This window comes from Dipodomys merriami, unplaced genomic scaffold (genome assembly GCF_024711535.1).
Source record: "Dipodomys merriami isolate MVZ:Mamm:240054 unplaced genomic scaffold, mDipMer1.0.p SCAF_39, whole genome shotgun sequence".
Classification (NCBI taxonomy): Eukaryota; Metazoa; Chordata; class Mammalia; order Rodentia; family Heteromyidae; genus Dipodomys; species Dipodomys merriami.
In genome coordinates this window covers 8,195,869-8,223,865 of record NW_027205492.1, presented here as the reverse complement: position 1 = coordinate 8,223,865, position 27,997 = coordinate 8,195,869, and the positions used below count along the sequence as shown (strand labels likewise).

At 57.0% G+C, this 27,997-nt stretch overlaps 2 protein-coding genes across 5 annotated transcripts in view; one reads left to right on the top strand and one right to left on the bottom strand.

Annotated features, from left to right (window-relative positions):
- Nucleotides 1-4,211, top strand: part of Adnp (activity dependent neuroprotector homeobox) — a 31,883-nt gene extending 27,672 nt beyond the window's left edge. For all 3 annotated transcript variants that reach the window (XM_069989989.1, XM_069989987.1, XM_069989990.1), the window contains one exon: nucleotides 64-4,211. In XM_069989989.1, the coding sequence (XP_069846090.1) occupies nucleotides 64-3,159 (3,096 nt within the window). In that variant the 3' untranslated portion in view covers nucleotides 3,160-4,211. The remainder of the gene's footprint in view (nucleotides 1-63) is intronic.
- A 9,718-nt stretch (nucleotides 4,212-13,929) lies between these two features.
- The window catches only part of Bcas4 (breast carcinoma amplified sequence 4), a 28,647-nt gene continuing 14,579 nt past the window's right edge, over nucleotides 13,930-27,997 (bottom strand). For both annotated transcript variants that reach the window (XM_069990005.1, XM_069990007.1), the window contains 2 exons: nucleotides 26,902-27,036; nucleotides 13,930-14,189 (listed from right to left, as the gene is read on the bottom strand). In XM_069990005.1, the coding sequence (XP_069846106.1) occupies nucleotides 14,085-14,189; nucleotides 26,902-27,036 (240 nt within the window). In that variant the 3' untranslated portion in view covers nucleotides 13,930-14,084. The remainder of the gene's footprint in view (nucleotides 14,190-26,901; nucleotides 27,037-27,997) is intronic.

Below are 27,997 nucleotides of genomic sequence, written 5' to 3'. Positions count from 1 at the left end.
GCCTATGCGGCTTACCTGAAGTGGCGTTCTCATGTCTGATGCTTGTTCTGCTTATCTCTCTAGGACTATCGGACAAAACCTTTTTGCTGCAGTGCTTGTCCATTTTCCTCAAAATTCTTCTCTGCCTACAAAAGTCATTTCCGGAATGTCCACAGCGAAGACTTTGAAAATCGGATTCTCCTTAATTGTCCCTATTGTACCTTCAATGCCGACAAAAAGACTTTGGAAACACACATTAAAATATTTCATGCTCCAAATGCCAGCGCACCAAGTAGCAGCAGCCTCAGCACTTTCAAAGATAAAAACAAAAATGATGGCCTTAAACCTAAGCAGGCTGACAGTGTAGAGCAGGCTGTTTATTACTGTAAGAAGTGCACTTACCGAGACCCTCTTTACGAAATCGTTAGGAAGCACATTTACAGGGAACATTTTCAGCATGTGGCAGCACCCTACATAGCAAAGGCCAGCGAGAAGTCACTCAATGGTGCAGTCCCCTTGGGTGCAGGTGCCCGGGAAGAGTGTAGTATTCACTGCAAGCGATGCCTTTTCATGCCAAAGTCCTATGAGGCTTTGGTGCAGCATGTCATTGAAGACCATGAACGCATAGGCTATCAGGTCACTGCCATGATTGGGCACACAAACGTGGTGGTTCCCCGGTCCAAGCCCTTGATGCTGATTGCCCCCAAGCCCCAAGAGAAGAAGGGTGTGGGGCTCCCTACAAGAATCGCTTCCCTCGCTTCTGGAAACGTCCGGTCTTTACCCTCACAGATGGTCAGTAGACTGTCAATACCAAAGCCTAACCTAAATTCCACAGGGGTTGGTGTGATGTCCGGTGTGCACCTGCAGCAGAACAGCTTTGGAGTCAAGGCTGTGGGCCAGAGCTACGGCGTTGGTCAGTCCATGAGGCTGGGCCTGGGCGGTAATGCTCCTGTTTCCATCCCCCAGCAGTCTCAGTCTGTGAAGCAGCTGCTTCCGAGTGGAAACGGAAGGTCCTATGGGCTTGGGGCGGAGCAGAGGTCCCAGGCTCCAGCCAGGTACTCCCTACAGTCTGCCAGTGCTGCCGCGCTCTCGTCCGGTCAGCTGAAGTCTCCGTCCCTCTCCCAGGCACAGGCATCTAGAGTCCTCAGTCAGTCCAGTTCCAAACCCACCGCCGCGGCCACCGGCCCTTCCCCACCCAACACCTCCGCAACCCAGAAGTGGAAGATCTGCACAATCTGTAATGAGCTTTTTCCTGAAAATGTATATAGTGTGCACTTCGAAAAAGAACATAAAGCCGAGAAAGTCCCAGCGGTAGCCAACTACATTATGAAAATACACAATTTCACTAGCAAATGCCTCTACTGTAATCGCTATTTGCCCACAGATACCTTGCTCAATCATATGTTAATTCATGGTCTGTCCTGTCCATACTGCCGTTCAACGTTCAATGATGTGGAGAAAATGGCTGCTCACATGCGGATGGTTCATGTGGACGAAGAGATGGGCCCCAAGACAGATTCCACCTTGAGTTTTGACTTGACGTTGCAGCAGGGCAGTCACACGAACATCCACCTCCTGGTCACCACGTACAACCTGCGGGACGCCCCCGCCGAGTCCGTGGCCTACCATGCCCAGAACAACCCTCCCGCTCCTCCGAAGCCACAGCCCAAAGTGCAGGAGAAGGCCGATGTCCCCGTGAAGAGCTCCCCTCAAGCTGCAGTGCCCTACAAAAAGGATGTCGGAAAAACGCTTTGTCCTCTTTGCTTTTCAATCCTCAAAGGACCCATATCCGATGCCCTTGCCCATCACTTACGGGAGCGCCACCAGGTCATCCAGACAGTGCACCCGGTGGAGAAAAAGCTCACCTACAAATGCATCCATTGTCTGGGCGTGTACACCAGCAACATGACCGCCTCCACCATCACTCTGCATCTGGTGCACTGCCGGGGAGTGGGGAAGACCCAGAACGGCCAGGACAAGACGAACGCGCCCTCGAGGCTCAATCAGTCTCCAGGTGTGGCCCCGGTGAAGCGCGCCTATGAGCCAGTGGAGTTTCCCTTGCTGAAGAAGCGGAAGCTGGATGATGACAGTGATGCCCCTGGCTTCTTTGAGGAGAAGCCCGAAGAGCCTGTTGTTTTAGCTTTAGACCCCAAGGGTCATGAGGATGATTCATACGAAGCCAGGAAAAGCTTTCTAACGAAGTACTTCAACAAACAGCCCTACCCCACCAGGAGAGAAATTGAGAAGCTAGCTGCCAGTTTATGGCTGTGGAAGAGTGACATCGCTTCCCATTTCAGTAACAAAAGGAAGAAGTGTGTTCGCGATTGTGAAAAGTACAAGCCCGGTGTGCTCCTGGGCTTCAACATGAAAGAACTGAATAAAGTCAAACACGAGATGGATTTCGATGCTGAGTGGCTGTTTGAGAATCATGATGAGAAGGACTCCAGAGTCAACGTGAGTAAGACAGTTGACAAGAAGCTAAGCCTTGGGAAGGAAGAGGACAGTTCCTCAGATAGCTTTGAAAATTTAGAAGAAGATTCCAACGCAAGTGGTAGCCCTTTCGAGCCTGTTTTCGAAGTTGAGCCCAAAATTCCTAATGATGATCCGGAGGAACACGTGCCGAAGGTAACTCCAGCCGAGGCCTTAGAATCTGAGGAGGAGCCAGGCCAAAAAGAGGAGGAGAGTCCAAAACACGAAACCATTCATTTGACTGAGGAGCCTGCCTCCGACAGCGAGGACGAGCAGGACGACGACGTGGCGGAGTGGAAGGACGGGCCTTCCCCAGCCGAGAGCGGCCCTGGCTCCCAGCAGGTGTCAGACTCTGAGGATAACGCATGTGAAATGAAGCCAGGAACTTGGTCAGATGAGTCTTCCCAGAGCGAAGACGCCAGGAGCAGCAAGCCAGCTGCCCAAAGAAAGGCTGCTGTGCCAGCTGACGGGGAGCAGTTGAAGTGGAAGAATAGTTCCTATGGAAAAGTGGAAGGGTTTTGGTCCAAGGACCAGTCACAGTGGAAGAGTGCATCGGAGAGTGCTGAGCGCTTATCTAGCCCCCAGATGGAGTGGCAGAACAGCGCCATTGACAGTGAGGAGGGGGAGCAGTTTGACGGCGTGACTGACGGGGTAGCCGAGCCCATGCATGGCAGCCTGGCGGGAGTGAAACTGAGCAGCCAGCAGGCCTGAGTGCCTCACCCCTCCACCCAAGGACTCGTAGACTGTTCTTTGCCCACCTGGCCACAGAGCTGGCTCCCGACTGGTGCCACCTGTGGAGACTGGCAGCAGGCTGTGGGGGACATGTGGCTATTTCTCAGTCTATGGCGCACGACTGATTGGCTGATCTTGCTTCAGACTTTTCTCCGGTAGGCACGGTAACTAAATGTGACAAGCCAGAAAGCTGGTGGCTCAGGAACGCACATGGGGAAAGCAAAGGCTTGCTTTATCTGCCTTTCAACACCACTTCCCACTGTCAACGTGTGGTTGGATCGCCTTGAGAGGCGGTGTCCAGCTCACGTGGCGGGCATGCAGGCCAGCGTTCAAGCTACCAGTCTAATGTGTATAGTAGACTCTGGGAAAACAACCTTTCTTTTTCACGTATTCATTCTGGATAGCTAAAAATGTATATTTGTACAGTCTTTTAGACCTATTCAAGTGATGCTTATGATAATTGTTATTGTGTGCTCCATCTAGATTTGTTTCTTTTTCTTTTTTTTTTTTTTAAGAGTTGCCCTTGCTGTGTAATAAACGCTGTATCTAGCTTACTTAGCAAAAGCTTGGACCTGCGCTAGTATGGACCTTTGGACAGGCTTAGTTTTTGCACATAATCTTGTACAATCTTGGAACAGAGGCCAGCCACATAAGATATATATCTGGACTCTCTTGTATTATAGAATTTTTCTTGTTCTGAGTATCCTTGACATTACAGCTGTCAAAAAAAACTATTTCAGATATGGTTCTGAAATCTTTTAAGGTTAAAAAAAAATCACACACGAGAACTGACTTTGCAGCTACTAATTTTGACACCTTTTAGGTCTGTATAAAAGTGTGATGTGTTAAAGCAGCAAGCACAGTTGTGCTGCGTTTTGGATATTTAGTTTTTTCTTTAGTTGAACACCATCTTGGTGTTTTCATTTATACCATCTAATATATGACACACTGTTGTAGTATGTATAATTTTGTGGTCTTTATTTCCCTTTGTATTCATTTTAAGCATCTATTAAATAAATTGTTGTATTGTGCTTAATGTAAATACTCGCTTTATTATACACAACGGTCTCCCGTGTCCAGTGTGTCCCGGGCTGTTTGATGCCACAGCATGCTTCCCTTCTGGTGGAAATGGCAGCCAGTCACCCTGGAAATGTGTGGGAACCTGCATCTGCTATTTGCATAGAGGATGCTTTCTCTCAAGGCACCTGTTACAAATACTTTGTTTTTGTGTTTTGCTTTTGGTTATGTTAAGGAGCTAAAGGTCTGATAAAAGAATGTGAACATAATTTGACATTACTTTCACCAGCAGTCTGAGAATCTTTGTTCTGAATCACTTGGGCATTCATTTTCACTTTATTATGGGATCAAAGTGTGACGGCCGCTGCTCTGCCTTCTTTAAGTGTGTGGCCTCTTGTAAAGACGGAGGCTTGGTGAGCCCACCTCGGGCCATGTTTGCTGTGCATAGGTTTCCTGGAGCAGTTCTGCTGAGGGGAGGAGGTTACGAGGAAGCGGAATTAGGAAGCCGTTGGTGAGCTCCCTAAAATATCTGGCTTTCCAGAACAGTACAGGGAGACCATGTGGTTGTATAAACTCGGCATTCGAGGGTAAGGGGCTGGTACGGATTGCTTCGAAATGTTTTGGCAGAAACAATATAAATTAGGTGCTCCCCTGCTAACACCAATGGCAAGATGTCCCCAAATTAGGATACTACCTGTTACCAAGTAAAGCCCCGCCGAGTGTAAGCCATGTCACATTTACAGAAATTAGTCTGCCTGGGGCAAGTGGAAGAGCCTCACGGAGTACGGAGCCTTGTCTGAGCTGATGCGGCTGCGGCCTCCGGCTCGCTGGATGGGGGCGGGGGAGCTTTGGCAGGGGTCAGACGAAATGGCTTGCAAAAACGCTGTGTGCCTCTTAGACCTTTATTTTTAAAAAAAAAAACGTTATTGCCAGGTGCTGGTGGCTCACCCCTGTTGCCACACAGACCTGCTCGGGAGGCTGAGATCTGAAGATCACGGGTTCAAAGCCAGCCTGGGAAAGCAAGACCTTGAGACTCAATGGCCAGTTATGCAAGAGAAAAAAGATGGAATAACGGAAGTGGAGCTTTGGCTCAAGTGGTAGAGAGCTAGCCAGCCTTGAGCAAAAATCTCAGGGACAGGCATGCAGGCCCTGAGTTCAAACCCCAGGAGTTGGCAGGGTGGGGGGAGGGAAGGGATGGGGACCATTAATGCTGCTTGCTTTTGGAATAAGGGAGAGGTCATTTCGTTTAAAAGCCAGGGCACTCTGCCACCAGTAGCTGCTGAACAGTTCTTGTAGATGTGTAAAACGATCTCGGCCAAAGCATTTTCGCTTTTTTTCCCCTTCGGACTTGGTTGTGGCCGTGGGCCTCGGGGCCGGGTGGCTGGGGCTGTGCTTTCTCCCCTGGCCCAGGCTCAAGCACTTTGTTCCCACCTCGGTTTCTTGCCATTAGAAGGACAAGGAAGCCTGTCTTCAGAAAGGCCTTGTCCCCTCTTGAGGGACAGAGGGGCTTGCACTTGTGCCGAGGCCCAGTCTGCTCTGCAAAATGCCCATCCTGGACGTGAGCCACGTGCATGAGATGAGAGATGCCATCTGAAATGGCCCAGAGGGGTGTGGACCTGCTCCCTGCCACGTGAGCCCTGCAGCACTGGCCCCGGAGGAGGGGCCAGAAGTCAGTCTCCAGGCCACCATGCCACCGACCTTGCAGACCCCTTTCCTGAGCGAGAAACGGAGTACGCATCTACACAGCATGGCTTCACTTCCCAGCATGGTCCTCACTTCTGACCCCTGCTGCAGGGCTGGCACCGCTGCGGTGGCTGAGTGTCACTGTGGGCAGTCAACAATCCCAAGAGGCAGAATAAGAAGAGTCTGCACCGCCACTGAGGCGCCGCACCAGCATGTCCCCGGCGACGGCGTGGATGGAGCTTGAAAGCCATAAGGCTTCTTCACTTCTGTGGGCCTCACAGCAGTATTAGAAGTTAAGCTTCCAACTTGCACGGGGTGGGGCTGGATGAAAAGAGCAAGTAGCTGGGTGTGGTGGCATCCCTACAATGCCCACACTGCGGAGCCTGAAGTCTGATCCTCTCTCTCTGTCTCTCTCTGTCTCTCTCTGTCTCTCTCTGTCTCTCTGTCTCTCTCTCTGTCTCTCTCTCTCTCTCTCTGTCTCTCTCTCTCTCTCTCTCTCTCTCTCCTCTCTCTCTCTCTCACACACACACACACACACAGTCACCATCTGCCCTGGAGGCATAGGGCAACTTCAACCTCAAGTGGCTTGTGTTCTGTAAAGGAGGAAAACGACTGGGAGCAGACTGCAAACTGATAAAGCAGCTGGAAATGACAACGTCTCTGTGTACTAGCTGTCACCAACTGGAGCAGGCTGGCAGCCGTGTGCCTGGACAACTAGAAGGAGGGATGAGAGGTGGTTGCTGTCAAGTCTGCTTGCTGCTGCTCACCCAGCCCTAGAGACGCATGGCCCTGTCCTGAGGGCCTGGGCTGTGGGCTTGACTCCACCCTTTTTGCTCCTTCATGGAGCACATGCCAGCCAGACTCTCCTGGTATATTGAGATCACCACAGGGGCTAGCCTGGAATCCTAATGGCTTGAGGCCTCAGAAAAGGGGATAGCGCTGCCCCAAAGGCTCAGAGAAACCCACTCTTCCTGAGGTCTCCGCTGGCAAAGGTGATGCTGCCACGCAGACCTGGCATGTCCCAGCCCACAGCTGCTGCTCCCCAGCGCATCCAGCCTCTCCCACCCTGAAGTGCTCAGGAGGAAAGGCATGCTATCCAAACGCTCTACCACTGAGCCACAGCCCTCGGTCTACCTTAACTCTCCTTTTAAATTGAGGAAAACAAGCAGTGTCAGTGACTCACACCTATAATCCTAGCTGCTCAGGAGGCTAGGATCTGAAGATAACACTTCAAGACCAGTCAGGACAGCAGTGTCTCTGAGACTCCATCTCCAAAGTAACTGGCAGAAAGCAGGACTAGAGATGTGACTTGAGCAGTAGAGGGCCAGCTGAGGAAGCAAGCAAGCAATCAAGAGAGGCCCAGAGTTCAAGTTCCTATAAAGGGGATCATGTTGCTAACAAGAAGACTTTGCTATTAATAAATGTATCCATAAAAATAAGCACAAGACAAAACTACATTGTTGCTATCTATTGTTGTGAGCCGGACACTTGCTCCATTCCCTAACGGGAGCCTAGGCCAGGGCACACTAGCCCGGTCCAGCAGCAGCTTTTCTCCTTGACCCTGGGAGGTCAGAAGACAGCGGCACCTTATCTGCAGAACTTGTTATCCCAGTTACTGGCTTCCTTTGGCAGTGGCCACACAACTTGCTTTACCCAGCAAGCCTCCAACACCTAGAAAGCCAAATATGCCTGTGCCTACGGGGCCAGGGGTCCGCTCACCTTCTCCATAGGCAGGTGCCTTGGTGTCTGTAGGGTGCTTTCCATCAACCACCCTGAGCAGCACCAAGAATGCTATCTGAGCTCTGAACCTGAGGTGCTAGCATGGAACCAGCTCCACCCAAACCTGCAGCCTGATGGGCCTCACTGGTCCTGCACTCCAGCATAGATGAAGTTAGGTGTGCAAGAATTGCAGTACTAGACACTTGAAAATGAACTACACAACTGGGTGGAGACGGGAAAGGGGAAAAGGTGACATTGCCCCAAAAGAAATATACTCGTTACCTGATTTATGTAACTAGCTCCCCTGTACATCACTTTTTAATAACCATTGGCACCCCAGTCTCCTCAGGTCCTTGGGAGCCTGGCTCTTCCTGCACCCCAGGTCTGTACCATCTGCCATGGAGCATCTCCCTGCAGGGCCCAAGAAGGCCCTCCAATGGAAGAGGTGGCCTCCTGCAGGCAGCCTCCACTGGTTTAGTCAGTTTAGGAAAACCTGTGCTTGTCCTCACCAAGTGCGCATTCCCTGACAGACTCCCTAACTCCCTAACTCCACCCAGAGCCACCAGGCACACCCTGCTAGATGTTCAGGAAAGCCTCGACCCACCTAGCTGCTTATAGGCCTGAAACATATCTGCTAATAGTTTCCTGGCAGTCTTGATGCTTTTAAGTCCACATCGAGCCCCTGGGCCTTGCCAGGAAGCTATGTGTCAACCACCTCCAATCAGGTGGCACTGAGATCCCCTAACCCAGGCTGCTTGTACACCTGACCATGATGAGGGAGTTCTGCCTTAAGAGATTGCTCAGTGCTGGCAGTTGCCTAGGCCTGAAACTGTACAGAGAGCTGAGGACCCCATAGGCAGGCACTGGTGGGAGGGGTGTCTGCCATACTGCCAACCCTCCCTGAGCTCCCCTCTCACCCCAGGACATGTTTGAGTGGTTGCTGGAGTTTGTCCACTTCTCTCTTTCCACCGAGATTACCATGTGGCTTTTCTCCTTTATTAGGGTATGTGACACAGGCTTTGTTTCCAGAGGTTAAACCAACCTTGCATGCCTAGGAAAATCTGTTTGGCCGTGGCATGTTGCCCTTTTCCTACACTGCTCAGTTTGCTGGTCTTTCATTGGCTTTGCAGGAAAAGGCATATCTGCCTTGACATCAGTTTCCCCAAAAGAAGATCTTTGCTACAACATATGGCTAGAGTAGGCCCACTCCTGTCCCCAAAGGAGTGTGGAATCTTGCTGGCGCCACAGGGAGCACACAGCTGCCATCCTTTCCATGGTGATAGATCTCGTTGCATATCCTTGCAATAATTCCCCCACAGGCCGGGGCCTGAGTTCTAAAGGTCCAGGCATGTGGAGGATGAGAGTGGAGTGGCATGACCACAAGCCGAGCTGGCCACTTGACTGTTAGCTCTGCTGCCTTTGCCAGGCTTCAGCCTGGCGCCATGGAGCCCAGGGCTGTGGGCACTGGGTATTGGGGTCTCTCCTAAGTTTTAGTGGCTGGTAACTGATTTTATTTTATTTGCCAGTCCTGAAGCTTGAACTCAGGGACTGGGCACTGTCCCCGAGCTACTTTTGCTCAAGGCTAGCTCACTACCACTTGAGATACGGACCACTTCTGGCCTCTTCTATTTATGTGGTACTGAGGAATGGAACCCAGGGCTTCATGCATGCTAGGCAAGCACTCGACCACTGAGCCACACTCCCAGCCCTGGTAACTGATTTTAAATGCATGTATTGAGTAGTTAAACACCAAATGTCAAAAAGAAACAAACATGGTAAGGGCGGTGGGAAGGACACATCTCAGTGCTGGCCCCCGCGGCGGAGCAGTGTGCCCACCCTGGGGGAGTTGCTGCTTTTGTTTTCATGCAGACACATCTGGGTGATGCTGTGTGTGCCTTTCTCTGCTTGGTTTTTGTCTCTTGGCAATGTTCCTGTGCCAACTCAAAGAGTTCTCACCCATCCTCGCCACACCACAGGAGCCCCATGGGATGGGAGCCTCCGCTTCCGCCAGTCTTCTGCTTTTTCCAAGTGCAGCAAATAACCTTGCCTTGCACGTTGCTGGGGTTTGTTGCTGTAGTTGTTCAGCATTTTTCTTTTTTTTTTTTTTTTTTTTTTGGGTCCAGTCGTGGGGCCTGAACTCTGGGCCTGGGCGCTGTTCTCCAGCTCTTCAGCTCAAGGCTAGCGCTCTACCACTTGAGCTACAGCGCCACTTCTGGCTTTTTTCTTTTTGCATATGTGGTGCTGAGGAATCGAACCCAGGGCCTCATGCATGCAAGGCAAGCGCTCTACCACTGAGCCACCTTCCCAGCCCTCAGCATTTTTCTTATTAGCTCACACTTGTGTATTTCAGTCTTGCACTTGGAAGCTGAATTCCTAGAGGTGCAATTACTGGGCTGAGGGCGCACACACCCTTGACCCATGGGAATACTTTTGCCCAAAATGTCACCAAGTGTCATCGAAGTTAACCTTCTCAGCCTGACAGGTGAAGAATCTAAGGCATTTCCACAACTTAGTTTGGTTTTCTTTTTTCTTTTTTTTTTCGTCAGTCATGGGGCTTGAACTCTTGGCTTGGGCACTGTCCCTCAGCTCTTTAGCTCAAGGCTCTACCACTTGAGCCACAGTGCCACTTCCACCTTTTTCTGTGTATGTGGTGCTGAGGAATCGATCCCAGGGCCTCAGGCATGCAAGGCAAGCGCTCTGGTACTGAGCCACCTTCCCAGCCCCTCGTTTGGTTTTCTTTTCTTTTTCTTTTTCTTTTTGGTTGGTTGTGGGGCTTGAACTCGGGGCTTGGGCGCTGTCCCTGTGCTCTTCAGCTCAAGGCAAGTGCTCTACTGCTTGAGCCACAGCACCACTTCCGGTTTTCTAGTAATTTATTGGAGATAAGAGTCTCACAGAGGGCTGGGAAGGTGGCTCAGTGGTAGAGCGCTTGCCTTGCAATGCATGAGGCCCTGGGTTCGATTCCCCAGCACCACATAAGCAAAAAGAAAAAAGCCGGAAGTGGCGCTGTGGCTCAAGTGGTAGAGCGCTAGCCTTGAGCTGAAGAGCTGAGGGACAGCGCCCAGGCCCAGAGTTCAGGCCCCACAACCGGACCCAAAAAAAAAAAGAGTCTCACAGACTTTCCTGCCCGGGATGGCTTGGAAACGTGATCCTCAGATCTCAGCCTCCTGAGTAGCTAGGATTACAGGCGTGAGCCACTGGCGCCGGCTTTCCTTTTTTTTTTTTTTTTCTTTCTCTTCTTCATTTCTTCCTCTCCTTTTCATCAGTGCTGGGGATTGAAGCCAGGGCCTTGGGCAAGGCAGGCAAGCTCTCCGCCACTGAGCTACACCTGTTCCTCTCAGAGGGTTTTCAATATTCTGCACTTCATGCTCTAGCCTGGCTCCTGTGCCCATCTGCAGTGACCTTTGTCCTTACTGGCATCAACTGAGTTTGAGTAGCCCTTGAGATGTTTAAGCGCCTTGCATTATTTTCTGTGAAATGCCTATTTTTCCTTTTTTTTTTTTAATCTACTTGTAGTTACTGTTGACATGTGAGGAGGTTATCCCTTTGTAACAGGAATTGTGAAATTGCCCGGTTTGCCATCCGTCTTGAATTTGCTTATCATTCTGTTTGGTGTGGGCTTGGGGGCCTTGGCGTTTTCTGCCGCATGGAGATTTTCGTGATTCTGTGTAACTCGACGTCTCTTCGCGGCCTCGGGCCTCACGCTCACGCCTGTGCGCTCGCCTGCTTCCTCCATTTCACATGCTTGCCTCCCTGATCCATTTTGGGCCTGGAACCCGGCCAGGTGAGCAGAACGAGGCGTGGAAGTCCTGTTTTATTCCCCAGGTGTCTCAACATAAAACACTATCAAACAGCCTCGGGCCAAGCCCGGTCCACAGGGAGGAGAAGCGTGCGACCCCGGGGCTGGGCAACTGTGAGCATCTGCAGTGACCTTTCTCCCGATGTCCCTGACCAGCAGTGGCCACAAGGCCAGGCACCTCCCCCACACCGCAGCGACCCTTGCCCGGGGGGAGGGGCAGCTGGGGACTCCCCTGGCCCAGCAGGGATAAGGCAGGCTGCCGTCTAGAGCAGGACATGCAGTGTACCATGAGCGCTCCCACAGAGTCAGGACCCTGCCGTCCCTCCCCCAAGGGGACTCCTGTTTCCAAAGTCTTTTAGCTGAGCACAGGTGGTTGTAGTTGTAATCCTAGCTACTCAGGAGCCTGAGTGCTGAGGCTCGCACAGTTCAAAGCCAGCTAGGCAGGAAAGTCTCTTTGTCACTTAACCACCAAAAAGCCAGAAGTAGAGCTGGGGCTCAAGTGACAGAGTGCTGGGGTTGAGCACAAAAGCTCAGGGACAGCATTCAGGCCCTGAGTTCAAGCCCTACCACACACACACACACACACACACACACACACACACACACCAAAGTTCAAGCCCTACCACACACACACACACACACCAAAAAAGGTCATTTGCCACTGCAACTCCCAGGAAAGCCCAATCCACATCCGGTCACTGGTGGCCCCTCCCCCTGCTCGCTGGGGGAAGAGTCTCTCAGCCCCTCAGAGAACCCAAGGGAAGGCTCATGTGACTTTTAGCAACTCTCTGTGACTCGTTCTGGGACATTTAGGGGCAGTCCCCAAGCCACTTGCTGTAGAAGCCCTTGGATGCTCCAATCACCTGATAAAACAGCGCAGGGTCATGCGACCCAGCCATCATCACCAGCCCCTTGTCACCTAGTGCCCTGGCAGGCCCTGGGCCAACCACACAGAGAGGGTAAGCAACAAAGGCAAGGTCACACAGCTGAGGAATGTAGACTACACCTGCACTAGCAAGCTCACCTCAGACCTTACCTGTTCCTGGCCACGCCCTGAACCTTTAGGACCCTAATCACATGACACGCCCTTCCACAGTGTCCTGGCTTCTGGTTCAGGCCCTGCCAGAAGCGATTAAACACCAGACCTACTGGAAATTGGTGTCTTCTACTTTTCTTTTTTTTTTTTTTTTTTTTTTTTGGGTCCGGTTGTGGGGCCTGAACTCTGGGCCTGGGCGCTGTCCCTCAGCTCTTCAGCTCAAGGCTAGCGCTCTACCACTTGAGCCGCAGCGCCACTTCCGGCTTTTTTCTTTTTGCTTATGTGGTGCTAGGGAATCGAACCCAGGGCCTCATGCATTGCAAGGCAAGCGCTCTACCACTGAGCCACCTTCCCAGCCCTGTCTTCTACTTTTCTAAATACAAACTTCCTAGCAAGTCTAAACTGTGCATGAGCAGCGGGGCGTGGTGGGTGTGTAAGCATCTTTGGTTAATCGCGGCCCTGATCAATACAACACTGCCATCAGAACTACGATCTATAGCTGTCTTTAGTCCCAGCAGCCCTTGCAGCCAGCAAGCCCCACATCTAGTCGGGCAGCCTCCTGCGGCTGGAGCCAGAGGGGGCCTCTGGGTGTGGACAGCATGGTAGGCTACACAGATGTGTGTGGTCTGTGAAAATCCAGGGACACATGCAGGGCCCTTTCTGTAGTGTGAACTTCACCTCTGTAAGATGGACCAAAATGGTTTCCACAGAAAAAATGCCGACTCCCAGAAACACGGGATCTACCTCTATTTTCCAGTCCCCAAGTTTCCCAAAATATCTCCTGCTTTTTCACTGCTGTCTTGCCAGACTCATCATTTTAGCTTTCCTTGAAGTCGTGCTGCGTGTGGTGTGCGCCAGCGCTGGGGCTCCGAATCAAATCACGGCCTCCTGCTCCGGCTTAGCTCTTTCACTTAAGGCCGGCGCTCTACCGCTGGAGCCACAGCTCCACTTCCAGCTTCTTGCTGGTTCACTGGAGATAAGAGTCTCAGACTTCCCTGCCCAGGCTGACCTCAAACTGCAATCCTATGATCTCAGCCTCCTGAGTAGCTCGAATTACAGCTGAGCCACTGGCTTCTCATTTCCTACGGTTCAGTTGTGTGTGTGCATAGGGAAGTAAGGGGGGGTTCTTGGCTGGGGGCAGAGTGGGGGGGTGGGGGGACTAAGTGCTCTCCAGTCCACGGGGAGCTGCACAGAGAACTCCGGAGGGATGGCATGAGCTGTGTGCAGAAGCTGGGGACAGCGAGTCCCTGGCTTCCCGCTGCAGCTAGTTGGAAGGCCAGGCCTGCTCCCTCCTCTGCCACAGCCTAGCACCCACCATGCAGCCCAAGAAGCACGTGGGCACGCGCAGAAAGGGAAGCCACCCTCCCCATTGCTCTTACAGGCTGGCCGCAGGGAGCTCTGGACACGTTTATTGAGATGATTCACGAGACAGGGCACTGGGGTCTGCAGGCTGCGCACTCACCCCTACCCCCCACCCCACGCCACCCAGCCTGCCACAGCTGGGTGCCCACCCCACCCCAGACCCCATGGGAGGAAATGCAAACACAACCAACAGCAGGAAAAGGGAGAGGGCGCAGGCGTCCCGGGGTCCGCTGTGCGGTGCAGTGCTGCGGGAGGAGCGCGGGGAGGAGCACAGGCGGCGGCCGCGGGCTGCTAGGGCGCCGGAGGCCTGGCGTCTCTGGCGTCCCCGGGGAAGAAGTCCTCCGTCCTGTACAGCGCAGGCAGCTGGTAGCCGGCAGGGGCTGGCGCAGACGGCCTCTGGAATAAAAGCAGCACGAGTGTCAGCAACGGGACCCCAGCACCCACCCAGGCTTCAGGATTGCGTGCTTCTTTTTGGTGCCCGTCCTGGGGCTGGAACTCAGGGCCCGAGCGCTGCCCCTGAGCTTTTTGCTAGGTTACTTGGAGACTGGAGTCTCACAGACTTTGCTGCCCAGGCTGGCTTTGAACCCCCACCCTCAGATCTCAGCTTCCGGAGTAGCTGGGATTACAGGGGTGAGCCCCGGGTGCCGGGCTTGCCGTGGCCATGTCTGTGCTCTCTGGGGCAGTGAAGTGGGGAGCAGGGGACACCTCCACTGGGGAGGCTCTGGGGAGCCCGTGGGTACGCAGACATCTCACCCAGGGGACAGGGGAGGGCCGGGGCTATGCAGGTGGCCGAGAGGGGGTCACGCCTGCATGTGCGGTCATCCAAGGGAGGGGGGGCCTGAGCTGCTTGTGCGACCCGCACCTGGGAGGAGCCCTGGTGGCAGGGGGCAGGCCGGGGAGCTTTCCGGGGGGCTCGGGGCTCGGCTCTGGACCTTCCTGGGGGCTCTGGGAAACACCAGGCCCTAGATCCACACCAGGGAGCAGGAAGTCGCTGCTGCGGGCAGAGCCCGGGCTCCGGCCCCCTTAAGCGGACCCCAATGCCAGGGACCTCCACAGGGAAAGCCCACTGCCTTCCGACAGCGAGACAAACTTCCCGAGCAGGGAGAAAGCCAGCACTGCACGATGAAACCCAGGAGGGGCGGGGTGGGGACCCTGGCAGCCTCAAAGTGAGGGAGCCGCAGCACGGGAGGGCGGCTGCGCGGAACGGCCGGAGCGGAGCCGTGGCTCGAGGGAAAAAGCCCAGGGACACGTCCAGGTCCCGAGTTCAACCCCAGTACCAGCACCAAAATGAAACGCGTGAGTGAATGGGTGGGTGGGCCGGCTGGGCCAGCCCCGCGCCCCGCGCCCCGCGCCCCCGCGCCCCGCGCCCCCGCGCCCCCGCGCCCCGCGCCCCCGCCGTCCCACCGCACCTTCTGTCCCAGAAACGCGGCAGCGCCAGGCCGGGGCGGCGGAGCAGCCCGCCCCCGCCACGGCGATTGGGCCCGCGCCGAGCACGTGACCCCGGCGGAGCCAATGAGAAGCTGCCTGGGATCGGGCCGCGTGTCGCCACACAAGCGAGGGCCCGGAGCCCGCGGGGCAGGCGAGGTCCGCGGGGCAGGCGAGGCCCGGGCCTGGCTGTGAGGGGCGGGGACCCCAGGAGGCCGCCCCCCCTTCTCACGGGCCGGCCTGTCCCCTGCCCTGGACGGCCAGGTCCACACCGGAAACCTGGTGCCCAGGGCCCCAGCACGGCGCATGCGCGGCCCTGCCCCCCCACCGCAGCACCCCCTTTATCTGACAGATGCCAAGCGGCCGTCACAGCCCCCCGACAAGACGGGGCCACCTCTTCTGAAGCCTCTGAATCAAGCCAAGCCGCGGACCTCAGGGCCTTTGCTTGCCCCATGCCACTCCTGCTTCCAGAAACTTCCACCAGCTCCAAAGTCCTAAGGCCCAGCCCAACCTGTCTGTCTCTAGAAGGCCCTGCTTTCTGCTTTCTCTCTCTCTCTCTCTCTCTCTCTCTCTCTCTCTCTCTCTCTCTCGCCACTTTGTCAGGTTTAGGGACAGATAGTTTCTTTTTCTCCTTTTACTTTTCCCCTGGACACTGTCCCTGAGCTTCGCCGGCGTCCAGGGCTGGCCTTCTCCCTGCTGAGCCACAGCTCCGCTTCTGACTTTTTGGCTGTTGACAGGAGATAAGAGTCTCAGGGGCTTTCATGGGCTGGCTGGCTTCAAGCCTGGATGCTCAGCTCTCAGCCTCCTGAGTGGTCAGGATTTCAGGCAGAGCCACTGGTGCCAGGCTACGGCCACAGTCTCTGCTGTAACTACTGAGCTCTGTCCTGTAGTCAAAAGGCTTCCTTAGCCCTGGTGGCTCACGCCTGTCATCCTATCTGCTCAGGAGGCTGAGATCTGAGGATCACAGTTCAGAGTCAGCCCAGGCAGGAATGTCTGTGAGACTCTTATCTCCAATAAACCACTCAGAAAACTGGAAGTGGTGCTGTGGCTCAAGAGGCAGAGCTCGCCTTAAGCTGAAGTTCTGAGGGACAGCGCCCAGGCCCTGAGTTCAAGGAAAAAAAGAAAAGAAAAAAACATTTCAAACCGGGAGCCGGTGGCTCATGCCGGTAACCCTAGCTACTCAGGAAGCTGAGATCTGAGGATCACAGTCGAAGCCAGCCATGAGACTCTCAACTCCAATTAGCCACCAAAAAGCCAGAAGCTGAGCTGGTGGCCCAAGTGGTAGATCACTATCCTTGAGCTGAAGAACTGAGGGACAGTGCCCAGGCCCAGAGTTCAAGCCTCATGACCAAAAAAAAAAAAAAAAAAAAAAAAAAAGGCTTCCTTAGCCGGGCGCTGGTGGCTCACGCCTGTAATCCTAGCTACTCAGGAGGCTGAGATCTGAGGATCGCGGTTCAAAGCCAGCCCGGGCAGGAGAAACCGTGAGACTCCTATCTCCAATAAACCACCAGAAAACCGGAAGTGGCGCTGTAGCTCAAGTGGTAGAGCGCTCGCCTTGAGCTGAAGAGCTGAGGGACAGCGCCCAGGCCCAGAGTTCAAGCCCCACGACCGACAAAAAAAAAAAAAAAAAAAAAAAAAAGGCTTCCTTAGACAATATGTAAATCAAAGCATGGCAGAACTCCAATAAAACTATTTACAAAAACAATGGCGGGCCAGTTGGCCCCCAGTGAAGTCTGATGCTAATAGCAAATCTGTCCTCCCAAACAGAAGAGAACCGGGAAACCCTCCCGACATGGGCCACCCTAGGGGGCTCCTCCAAGCAGGAGACCAGCCAGGGGCTGCAGGGTGGGCGGCCAGGCTGCCTCAGACCGTCCGCGGGCCTGAGTTCCCATCTGCTGGGTAGCTTTTGGGTGACCACTGCAGCCCTAGGCTGTCCTAGGTTTCAGACTCTAAACAAAGACTTTACTGAGTCCTGCTGGGAGCACAGCTGTGATGCTGGTGGTGCTGCAGCCATCTTGGGCCCAAGAAGACAAGTCCACACAGGAAAGATAAGGCAACAGCCCCCAGGAGTCTGCTTCTTGAGAAGCCAAGTGAGCTCAAATGGCTACCTCAGGACTTCTTTATCATGGGAGGAAAAGCCACAAAACCCTTTCGGTTAAACCACGTTGGTCAGGTTTCTAGGATACAGCCACAGGCAGCCTGACCCACGTGACCATGACGCCCATAGTCCCCAAGGCTATGCGGATAGTGGTGGGCGGAGCCAGAACGGGCAGGGCCATGGACTAAGGAAATGGGGGATCTCCACAGGAAGAGGCCGGCCGGCTCCAAGAGTGAGCAGGGCACCTGCAACCCCCAATCATCCACAAACACCAGAACTTGAACGTGGTGTCTGCGGGGGGCACCTGGGCCAGCTCCCCAAGGACAGCTGAGAAGCCAGGGCGTGTGTCCTGGCTGGGAGGGGTGACAGGGGCCACCCGACCGACCCCTCCCCCCCAGCCCGTTCCCGAGACGCTGGCAGCCGCCCCAAAGGAGGGTACTGTTAAGACCCACCCGAGAGGCCCTCAAAACCTTCACCCAGCCCAGGACGGCTGAGGAAGGCGCCTTGAGAGGGGAGGGCGTCCCCGAGCAGCGGGCGCCCCTGCTCACTCACACCTGTCATCCCAGCTACTCAGGAGGCTGAGATCTGAGGATCGTGGTTCAAAGCCAGCCCGGGCAGGAAAGGCCATGAGACTCTTATCTCCAATATACCACCAAAAATTCTGAAGTGGGGTTGTGACTCAAGTGGTAGAGCGCCAGCCTTGATCAGAGAGAGCTACGTGCTAGTCGCCCAGGCCTGAGTTCACGCCCCAGCACAGGTACACACAGACACACACAAAGGCAAATACTGAACACAGCGGCCCAACGCCGTCAAGCACACGAGCTTGCTGCAATGCAGGCGCGTCGCCCGCTGTCCCTCCCCACCCCAGGCCTGGGGAGCCCTGCAGCTCTGCACCGCCTTCTCCCCCCGCCCACCGCTGAGGGGCAGGGGTCCCCAACCCCGTGGCCACGCGGAAAACCCTCCGAATATCCCGGCCACACCACCGAGAAGAAACGGGCAGGGCGGGGGTTGGAAGCCAGGCCTGTGCGGCTCTACCTGCGCCCCTTCCCGCACAGAGACCTCAGCGCGGCGGGCTCCGCAGAGGCTCAGCGGCCAGCGCCGCAGGACGCGCCCACCGCCCGGCCCGCGGGCATCGAGAGCGTGCAGGCGTGGGCAGGACGGCCGGGGGCTGCCACAGGCCCAGGGCCCTCCGGCCCCTGCCGCACCAGAGAGCCGGCGCGAGGCCAGGCGCGCTGGGCTGGCAAGCCGCCAGGCTGGAATTCAAACCAGGCTCTGCTGAGCTCCGGGCAGGGTGTGGCAGCTGTGCGGCCACGGCCTTCCCGGGGCCCAGCCTCCCAGCCTCCCCCCTCCACGTGGACCCGGGACGTCTGCGGGTCCCGCCTGCAGCCTGGGTGTCTGCTGGGGACCGCTAACGTCCAGAGGCTCCTATAGCCAGGCACAGGGTCCTGACGGTGGGGTGGGGAGGGGAGGGACGAGGGGGGGAGGGGAGGGAAGGGCAGCTGCATCCCGGCTCACTCGAGGCATGGTGGCAGTTCCAGAAGCTTCCCCGCCCCCAGCTCTGCCTCCAGCTGGGGGGCAGGGAGGGGTGGGCAGGGGGAAGAAAGTAGGATGGGAAACCCGCACAGGAGGGGAGCTGTGCGGAGCAGATCTGGTCCAGGGATGAGTGTGTCCCCCTCCCTGGCAGTGGCTTCCCATTTCTAGCACCTGCTAGGCCCTTCGGTGCTGGGGACTCCAGACCCAGCCTGCCACCCTAAATGCGGGTGCCCCCCCCCCAGCACCATGGGAGCTGTCCGGCCTGGGCCGCACCTGCCCTGGGTCTCGCCAGGGCCCATCCCGACTCGGGCGCTTGGTACCCGCTGTCCCTTCCCGGCTTCTTGCCAGGCTGCTGCTGGTCTCAGCTCAGGGAGCCCCTCCCAATTCTCCTGTGAACCCCAAATTCCAGCCTCCACCTGATTTGTTTTTAAGTAATGGGAGTTGAATTCAGTCATACTTGCTAAGCAAGAACTTTACCACTTGGACCATACCTCCAGCCTTTATTGGCTTTATTTTTCAGGTAGCTTTCAGGTTTTTGCCCAGGGCCAGCCTCAGGCTGCAGACCTCCTGCCCGGGCCTCCACACCGCCAGCACCGACCGGGACAGGATGACAGGATCTTGGTGCAGTTTTATTTGCATTTCCTTTATGGCTAAGGAAGTGGAACCTAGGTCCATGAATCTATTCACCATTTGCACATCTGAGAACTGTCTGCTCAATTCACCCAGCCGTTTATTAACCGGGTCTCTCCTCTCTTCTCAGCTAGAATTTCTAGCCAGAGCAATAAGTCTGGAGAAAGACGTAAAAAAGTGTTCAGGTAGGGGAAAATGAGTTCAAATGACCCCTATTATCAGATGACACAATTCACACTCCATGACACGTCTAGGTCTGATCAACTACAGAACCTTGCAGAAAGTAACTAAAGAAGACACCAGGAGCTGGAGGCTCACGCCTGTTATCCTAGCTACGAAGGAGGCTGAGATCCGAGGATCTCAGTTCAGGCAGTTAAGTCTGTGAGATTCTTATCTCCAATGAACCACCAGAAAAAAACAGAAGTTGAGCTATGGCTCAAAGTGGTTAGAGTGCTAGTCTTGGGCAAAAAAGCCCAGGGACAGTGCCCAGACCCTGAATTCAAACCTCACAACCAACAAGAACAGAAAAAGCTGGAAGTGAAGGTGTGACTCAAGCAATAGAGGGCTAGCCTTAAGCCAAAGAAAGTGCCCAAGCCATGAGTGCAAGCCCCAGGAGCAGAGCACATGCACGCGCACACGTGCGCGCACATGCACGCGCACACACACACACACACACACACACACACACACACACACACACACACACACACACACACACACACACACAGAGTCAGCCACTGTAGTCACCTCTACTTGTAATCCCAGCATTTGGGAGGCTGAGGCAAGAGGATATGTTTCCGTGGTAAATCATCTGCCTAGGAAGAGGAAGCAAGTAACTTCAAGTAAGTCACTTGCACATATTAACTAGAAAGGTGGGCCAAAGGCGGGGGGGGGGGGGGGGGGGGGGAGGCACTCTGGCAGGGACGGAGTTAAACCCGGCCCAGGGCCCAGGGCCAGGTAGGCCTGGCGGGTTTGTGCTGGGAGGATCTCCCGGTACACGGGGAAGGGAAAGCAGCCTGGCAGTGGCAGTGGCTGCAGGCTGAGCTTGGCCGCCACCCCCTCCCTGGACGCACCCAACAGAACCTGAACTTAGTCCCCCTGGGGCTGGGGGCCGGCTCAGGGTCTGTCATCTACCGAGCCCTGACGCTCACAGGAGGAGTGCTCACTGTCACATCCCAGCGGCCCACACAGGGCTGCCAGCCCGGGCATCCCTTCACTCAGCTGTGCCCCCTGCCTGGCATTGTTAGCACTTACCCCCCACACACACACACACCCCACTTTCTAGCTGTGAGACACCGGCAAAGCTACCAACCTCTCTGTGCCTGTCTTCTCATCTGGGCACCCATGAGGATGAAGGACGCTTCCTAACCTTATGTGGCATTATGTCCACCTACTGTCAGAAGCTTAGAAAATGCTGGGTGTGATGGTGCACACCTGTAATCTCAGCCCTCAGAGTCAGGGGCTGGAGGATTGGGTGTTTGAGGCCAGTCTGGGCTACATATTAAGCTGCGATCTCAAAAAATAAACAGTGCCCAGCGCTGGCGGCTCAGGCCTGTCACCCTAGCTTCTCAGGAGGCTGAGATCTGAGGATTGCTGTTCAAAGCCAGAGTGGGCAGGAAAGTCAGTGAGACTCTTATCTCCCATAAACCACCAGAAAACCAGAAGTGGCGCTGTGGCTTGAGTGGTAGAGCGCTCACCTTGAGCTGAAGAGCTGAGGGACAGCGCCCAGGCCCAGGGTTCAGGCCCCACGACCAACCAAAAAATAAATAACTAAATAAATAACATGCACATTGCGCAGAGAATCCTTGCTAGCTTCGTAGCAGTCGCGGCCCCGGCCTCACATTTGCTTTTAGATGCCGCCGTTAGCTGTGAACAGCCCAGGAGTGTGGTTTGGGACGTCGTGTTTGCAGTACCAGAGGCGTCGTTTTAAACACGAGCCCTTTAACCCACGCCACGGGGCTTGGTTCAAGAGCACCTCCGGTTTTAGTTTGCCAAGGGCCTCAGCGAGCAGGTGCGTGAGACGTGTGCATGGCTAGAGGGCGGCTCCAAGACAGCCGGGCGGCCAGGCTGCCGGCCAGGCGCTGGAAGGGCCGACACCGGCCCGCGGAAGCGCCGAGAGGCGCCGGGCGCAGGGGAGCCGCGGCTGCCTGGCCTGGGCGGTCCACCTCCCAATCCCGGCTGACCACCGGCCCGGCGGCCCCGAGGGGCGGGGTCCGGGACCCCGGGAGCCACCAGGCATGCATGGGAAGAGGACCTGGAAGCCCAGCCCGGGTCCCACGGACCGGGAAGCGCTGGAGTGCAGCCAGGCCCGGCCCGAGCGCCACTTCCCCGTCCTGGTCTCTCCCTCTCCCTCACCCCCACCGGTGTCTGGGGTTAATTATTAGGACTCCCCAATGCGGGGACTTTGGCCTTGACGCTGGTGACCGTGCACAGGTGTGAACACCTCTGGGGCAGCCCCAGCAAGCCTGGGCTTCACGGCTTCACGGCTTCCCTGGCCCTGGCCTCCCCTGCCCCGACCTCCTCAGACCACAGAGGGGACCCTGACAGCCACGAACCCGCGGGCCCCTCCTCCCAGCATCCTGCGCCTGCCCGCACCGCACCGTACCGTGCGGCTGGGGCCCGGAGAGGTGGTGGAAGGTTCAGGAGAGGGGCCTGCTGTGGTGGAACTCACCTGCCTAGAGGGGACGTCTCCCTCTCTCTCCCTTCCCTCCCTCCTTCCCTCTCCTGTCTCCCTCTCTATCCTGTCTGCTCCTCCACACCCTCCCACTGTGAACCCCCATAAATCCTGGCTTGAACTCCCACTGTGAACCCTGTAAATCGGGCTTGACTGTCACAGCAGCACCTCCTGACTGACACACGCAGGACATTTGCATCAACGCAAACATGCGCCCTGCTGAAATCCCATCAAACACTTCTGGAAACCAAGAGGAGGGGTCCCCAGGGCTGGGGAGGAGGGGGTGAGGCTGGCCAGTGGGTGCTGCTCTGCGGCTCAGCACAATGGCAGCACGCGGGTCCTAGCCGGAGTGTGGCAGCGCTAGCCCCGCGCCCAGGGCAAGCCCGGCCCGCCCGCCCGGCCCCCAGCCAGCACCCCCAGCCCCGTGTGTCCAAGGCACACTACCAAGTCCCTGTGGGCTCCACGCGTACCCTTCCGCCGGACAGGATGCCCGCTCAGAGAGGGCACTGGGTGCGAGGCGCCGCTCGCCTCTGATGTCAGCAGCCTCGGCCCTGCACGGGTCCGCAGACCGCCGTGGGGATCCCGAGCTGGCCAGGGCCTGGCATGGCGGCCAGAGCCAGGAAGATGCGGGCAGGGGACAAAGGGAGGACCTGTGGTCGTGTGTGACACTCTTGGGGTGGGGCCCAAGCGTGGCATTCAGTCTGCAGGGACTGGCACAGGGGACTGGAATGGGGGACGCTTTTTCTGACACCAAGCAATGACCACAGGGAGCCAGGGCCTGGCCGGCCAGAGCCACACACAGCCCAGTCTCCGCCTGCGGCCACCAGGCCACAGAGCCGCCGCCCACCAGAGCCACGCCAAGCCCAGGGCTCCATCCCAGACCAGGGCCGAAAGCAAGGCGGCCAGGACAGACCAGGACAGGGGCACTTGGCATTCTGCATTCTAGAAACTTCCCGACTACAGGAAACACAGGAGAGCCAAGCGAGGACCAGTGTCTCTTCACCCTGGCACCTGTCAGGGCTCCCTTTCTCCCTGGGGCGCTGGCCTTGCTCAGTGCTCACACCTGGGGAGGCGGTCCCGCTCCCCCCAAAAAGCAGCCCCGTCCCAAAGGTCAGAATTCTGTCCACAGTGCTGGGAGCAGGACACCATGGGGGGTTGCCCCCAAACAGGGAGGTCGGGGTGCTTCCCAGGCCTCCACAAATAGCCCCCAAAACAAAAACCCGAGGTGAGAAAAACCAGCCCCCCCCCCTTTAACATTTTAACTAGAATGCAATGCTTTCAAACCAGAATCTGGTTCTCAAAGCCGGGCCTCCCCGGAGCCCCCACCACGCCCCCAGAGCGCAGCCCCCCACGGCTCTGGCTGGGCCCCTGTGTGGTGGGGGCTGGGAGGGGGGCTCCGTCCTCCATGGTCCCCTTAATATCCGCCATTTTGCCGCAAGGGCTGCTGGGGCAGGGGGAAGGCCGGTTCAGGGCCCGAGCAGGCGCCTGGAACCTCCAGCCGCTCTTTGTGTCTGCGCAGGCCCGGCCACCCCAGCCATCCCCCCAGGAGGCCCCGCCGCCGGCCTCCTCCCTGCCAGCCAGCTGGGTGAGGCACCGAGGGGGAGGGGCGGGACTCCGGCCTGGCACCGACGCCTCCTACAGGCCAGCCTGGGCAGGGCAGCTCTGCCCACAGCCTGCCTTCCGCCCAGGGCTCCAGGGCCTGGGCCTCCAGAGAAGCCTGGGAGGCTGGTGGGCAGAGGCCTCCCAACCCCTGCTGGTGGGCATTTACCGAACACCTACTGTGTGCTAGTACTGGGCAGGCAGCACACGCACGCACAGTAGGTACTGGGAATGTCCCTGGGCAGACCAGCTGGGCCCAGAAGCTGACCAAGGCCATCCGACCTCTACGTCGCAAGGAAAAAGACTGGCAATGAAGTCTGATGAAAGCCATGCACACCCTGGGCTGGCCCAAGAATGTGTCAACTGGGTAGATAGTGTGCACCCAGGGTCATCAGCCCAGGCTCCCGGGCAGACAGAGGAAGGAGACATAACTGAGCCAATCCCAGCTCTGCCACTTCTGCTGTGTGACCCAGGGCCAGTGAACAGCCCTCTCTGAGCCTCAAGTCCCTTACTTACAAAATGGAATCATGACATTTACCTCCGTGGCTGGGATAGGAAGCCGGGATCAGGCACCAAAAGCCCTGCCACGATGATAGGCGCTCAGTAACTCCGTGGGCTGCCACGCAGGCTGGTGCCAAGGGCCAAAGGCTCGGGTGGACCAGGTGCATAGGGCGGGGCTAAAGTGCAGAGCTGGGAAGGCCCTGGCACAATCCAACAGGTTCAACGTTAGAAAGACAAGAAAACGGGCATAAAATACCCACTACCCGCTTTCTCCCCCAAGCAGGAAAACCTGTCCAAACGGGGCCCCTACTTCTGTCCAGCCACAGCCTGGCAACGTGCACCCCTTTGAGTGCCCACCGGCCCCGCTGTCAGAACGGGTGGGGGGCTGGGACTCTGTGCCTGACCTCCCGCTGGGCCTCACCCAGGCGCCTCGGACCGTGTTTCCTTCCGGGCAGGTCCAGCACCGTGGTGCGGCCAGCGCCGCTGGCCCTGCCGGACAGGGATGGCCGGGCGGCCCGGGCCAGGCCAAGCCACCAGGGCCTGGCAGCCAGCTCTGCGCAGGAGGCCAGCCCTGGCCACAGCTGGTTCCACCATTCGCCGGCATCTTTCTTGGAAAGCACCACGTTCCGCTCGGTTGGAAAAATTAATCAAAATGACACCTCGTGAACAAGATGTCTTGGCTCGGGAACAAGACATTTTGGCTTCACAGAAAACAAACAGTGGTTTACAACCAATGAGCAAGGCTGCCCTGCATTCTTAGCACAGAGGCCAGGGCGAGGCCGGGCCGGCCGGGGGCACCCGCCAGGCCTAAGCCCCAGGCCTCACGGCTCCAACCATCTCCAGAACCCACCTCAGGACCACTCCAGACCCGAGAGCCCTGGGGTGTGGGGCCGCAGGAGACAGGGCCCCACCCCAGCCTCTTCCCCTCTCTGTCAGCACAGGGGCATGCAGGGATTCTGGGGAGCCTGGGATCCACAGAAAGAAAACCACCAGCAAGTGAACTAACTCTGCAGCCCAGAGGGAACCAGGACCCTGCTCCACCATCAGGTTCCCGGCGCCGGCACTCACGCTTGTCAACCCAGCTACTCAGGAGGCAGAGATCTGAGGAGCGAGGTTCAGGGTGGGCTGTGGGGTGCCTACAGGGTTGTCCCCAACAAACATCACCCCAAGACTCTCTCCACGCCTGGGGTGCAGCCGCAGCCCCGACGCTTCGGCCTTGCACACTTGTGCACACGCGCTCACTGCACCTTCCCCCCGGGCACACACAGGCTGTCAGGTGACTCACCGCCCCAGCAGGACCCGCTTCCTGGGACAAGTCTCCACAGGTAGGCCGGGGGCCTCTCTGGAAGTCTGGGAGAGGTGAGAGGGCGCGGGTCCTGGCATGTCCCAGCCCTTTGGACCCTGCCACAGGGAGGAGGGTCCCCCGGGGAGGCCCAGCACTGACCGACCGCCCTCCGCACCTGGTCTGACCCTGGAGAAGGTGACCGCCACACCTGCCACAGCCTGGGTCTTCCAGCCTCTCTCACCCCCCAGGAGGCGGGCAGCTGCGCAGCAGGTGCTCCGGGCAGGTAGGGGATGGGACGGAGCCCCTGTAGGGCCAGGCCTGAAGCCGAAGGCCCCAGAGGACCCCTGAATCATGGAGGCTAAACCCACCGCCTGGCCAACAGGACGTGGCGGCCCGGGGCTGCGGCGCTTTCTAAAGCCCCATCCCCCTCTGCCCAAGGGCGGTGAGGTGACCGCAGTGACCCAGCGGGCACAAAGTCGGCAGGGCAGCGCTGGAGGGCCGACACCCCGAGAACCGCCAGCCAGGCCTCCCCAGCCTGGGCACTCCCGGCCACGTCCCTTCCCTTCCCCAGCCTCAGCCATGGCTACAAACACAGTGCCGCCAGCCGCTGCCTGCAGGGCCAGGCCCGCTAGTGGCTGGCACGGCTTGGGGCCCCCACCCCACCCGAGATGCCGGCATCTGGCCCACCACGCACACAACTGCCCCAACCCAGCTGCCCCACACGCGGCTGACCATGGCCTGACCCACAGATTAGCAGGAAGACGGGGGGGGGGGGGGGGCTCTACTTCAGGATGGGGCACAGCAGTCCGGGGGGGGGAGGTGTTGTGGAGTCCCCAGGACAGAGGAGATGGGGGCAAGGCGGCTCGGGAGGCTGTTTGCAGGTCACTTCCCCGTTCCTTGGCTCAGGTCCGGGCTGGCTGGAGACCCAGGAAGGGCGAGGCTGTCATGGTGGCCCTGAGGCCTGAAGAGATTGGGGGGGTGGGGGGAAGCGGCCTCTGCTTGCTACGGTCAGTATGGCAGCTGGCAAACAGCAGGAGCTCAATAAATGGTGGATGCACAGGGAAAGAAGTCAGGACAAGGCTGAGCTCCTGGCTCCCTGGACCACAGCAGTGGATGAGGGGGGCGGGGAGGCCCTGGCTTGCTGGTTGGGGGGAGGGGAGGCCCTGGCTTGCTGGTTGGGGGGAGGGGAGGCCCTGGCTTGCTGGATGGGGGGGGAGGCCCTGGCTTGCTGGATTGGGGGACAGGGAGGCCCTGGCTTGCTGGATGGGGGGGGGCCCCTGGCTTGCTGGTTGTGGGGAGGGGAGACCCTGGCTTGCTTGCTGGATGGGGAGGGAGGCCCTGGCTTGCTGGGGTAGCTACTCACGTTCTGGAAGGAGGGGACCCCCACGGAGCGCAGCCACCTCTGCAGGACCTGCGGGAAGGCACCATGCTCCTGCTCGGCCTGTACGACCAGGGCTTCCAGGAAGGCGGCGTGGCGCCCCACCATCTTGACGAAGGCCTGGAGGAGAGACGGGAGCGTGATGCCTCGTCGGCCCTGTCCATACTTTTGACCACAGCGAACTCGTTTCAGCCCCACCCGAGGCCCAGGGAGCTTGAGTCGCTTCACCAGAGCCACACAGCACGAAGTGGCAGAGAGGAGAGGCAAGGTACATCGACAGATGCTAAAGCCTCTTTTCTAGCTACCCAGCAGGCTGAGATCTGAGGGTCATGGTTCAAAGCCAGCCCAGGCAGAAAAGTCGGAGATTCTTACCTCCAAAGAACCACCAAAAAAGCTGAAAGTAGAACAAGAGGTAGAGTGATCCCCCTGAGTAAAAAAGCTTAGGGTCCAGCCAGGCAGTGGTGGCTCACACCTGTCATCCTAGCTACTCAAGAGGCTGAGATATGCGGATCACGGTTCAAAGCCAGCCTGGGCAAAAAAGTCCATGAGACTCTTATCTCCAATGAACCACCAGAAAACCGGAAATGGTGCTGTGGCTCAAGTGGTAGAGTGCTTGCCTTAAGCTAAAGAGCTCAGGGATAGCGCCCAGGCCCAGAGCAAGCCCCACGACTGACAAAAAAAATAAAATAATTTAATTTTTAAAAAACCTACCTAGCCGGGCGCCGGTGGCTCATGCCTGTAATCCTAGCTACTCAGGAGGCTGAGATCTGAGGATTGCAGTTCAAAGCCAGCCCGGGCAGGAAAGTCCATGAGACTCTTTATCTCCAATAAAACACTAGAAAACCAGAAGTGGTGCTGTGGTTCAAGTGGTAGAGCACTTGCTTTGAGCTGAAGAGCTCAGGGACAGCGCCCAGGCCTAGAGTTCAAGCCCCACGACCAACAACAACAACAACAACAAAAAACCACCTACATGGGGGCGAGCATCCTCGTCTGGGTGAGCCCAGGATAGGAGTGGAAAGAGAGCAATGGCTCTCTCCAGCGAATGGCTGGAGGGTGCTGCCCTGCAGGCCTTGAAATGGAT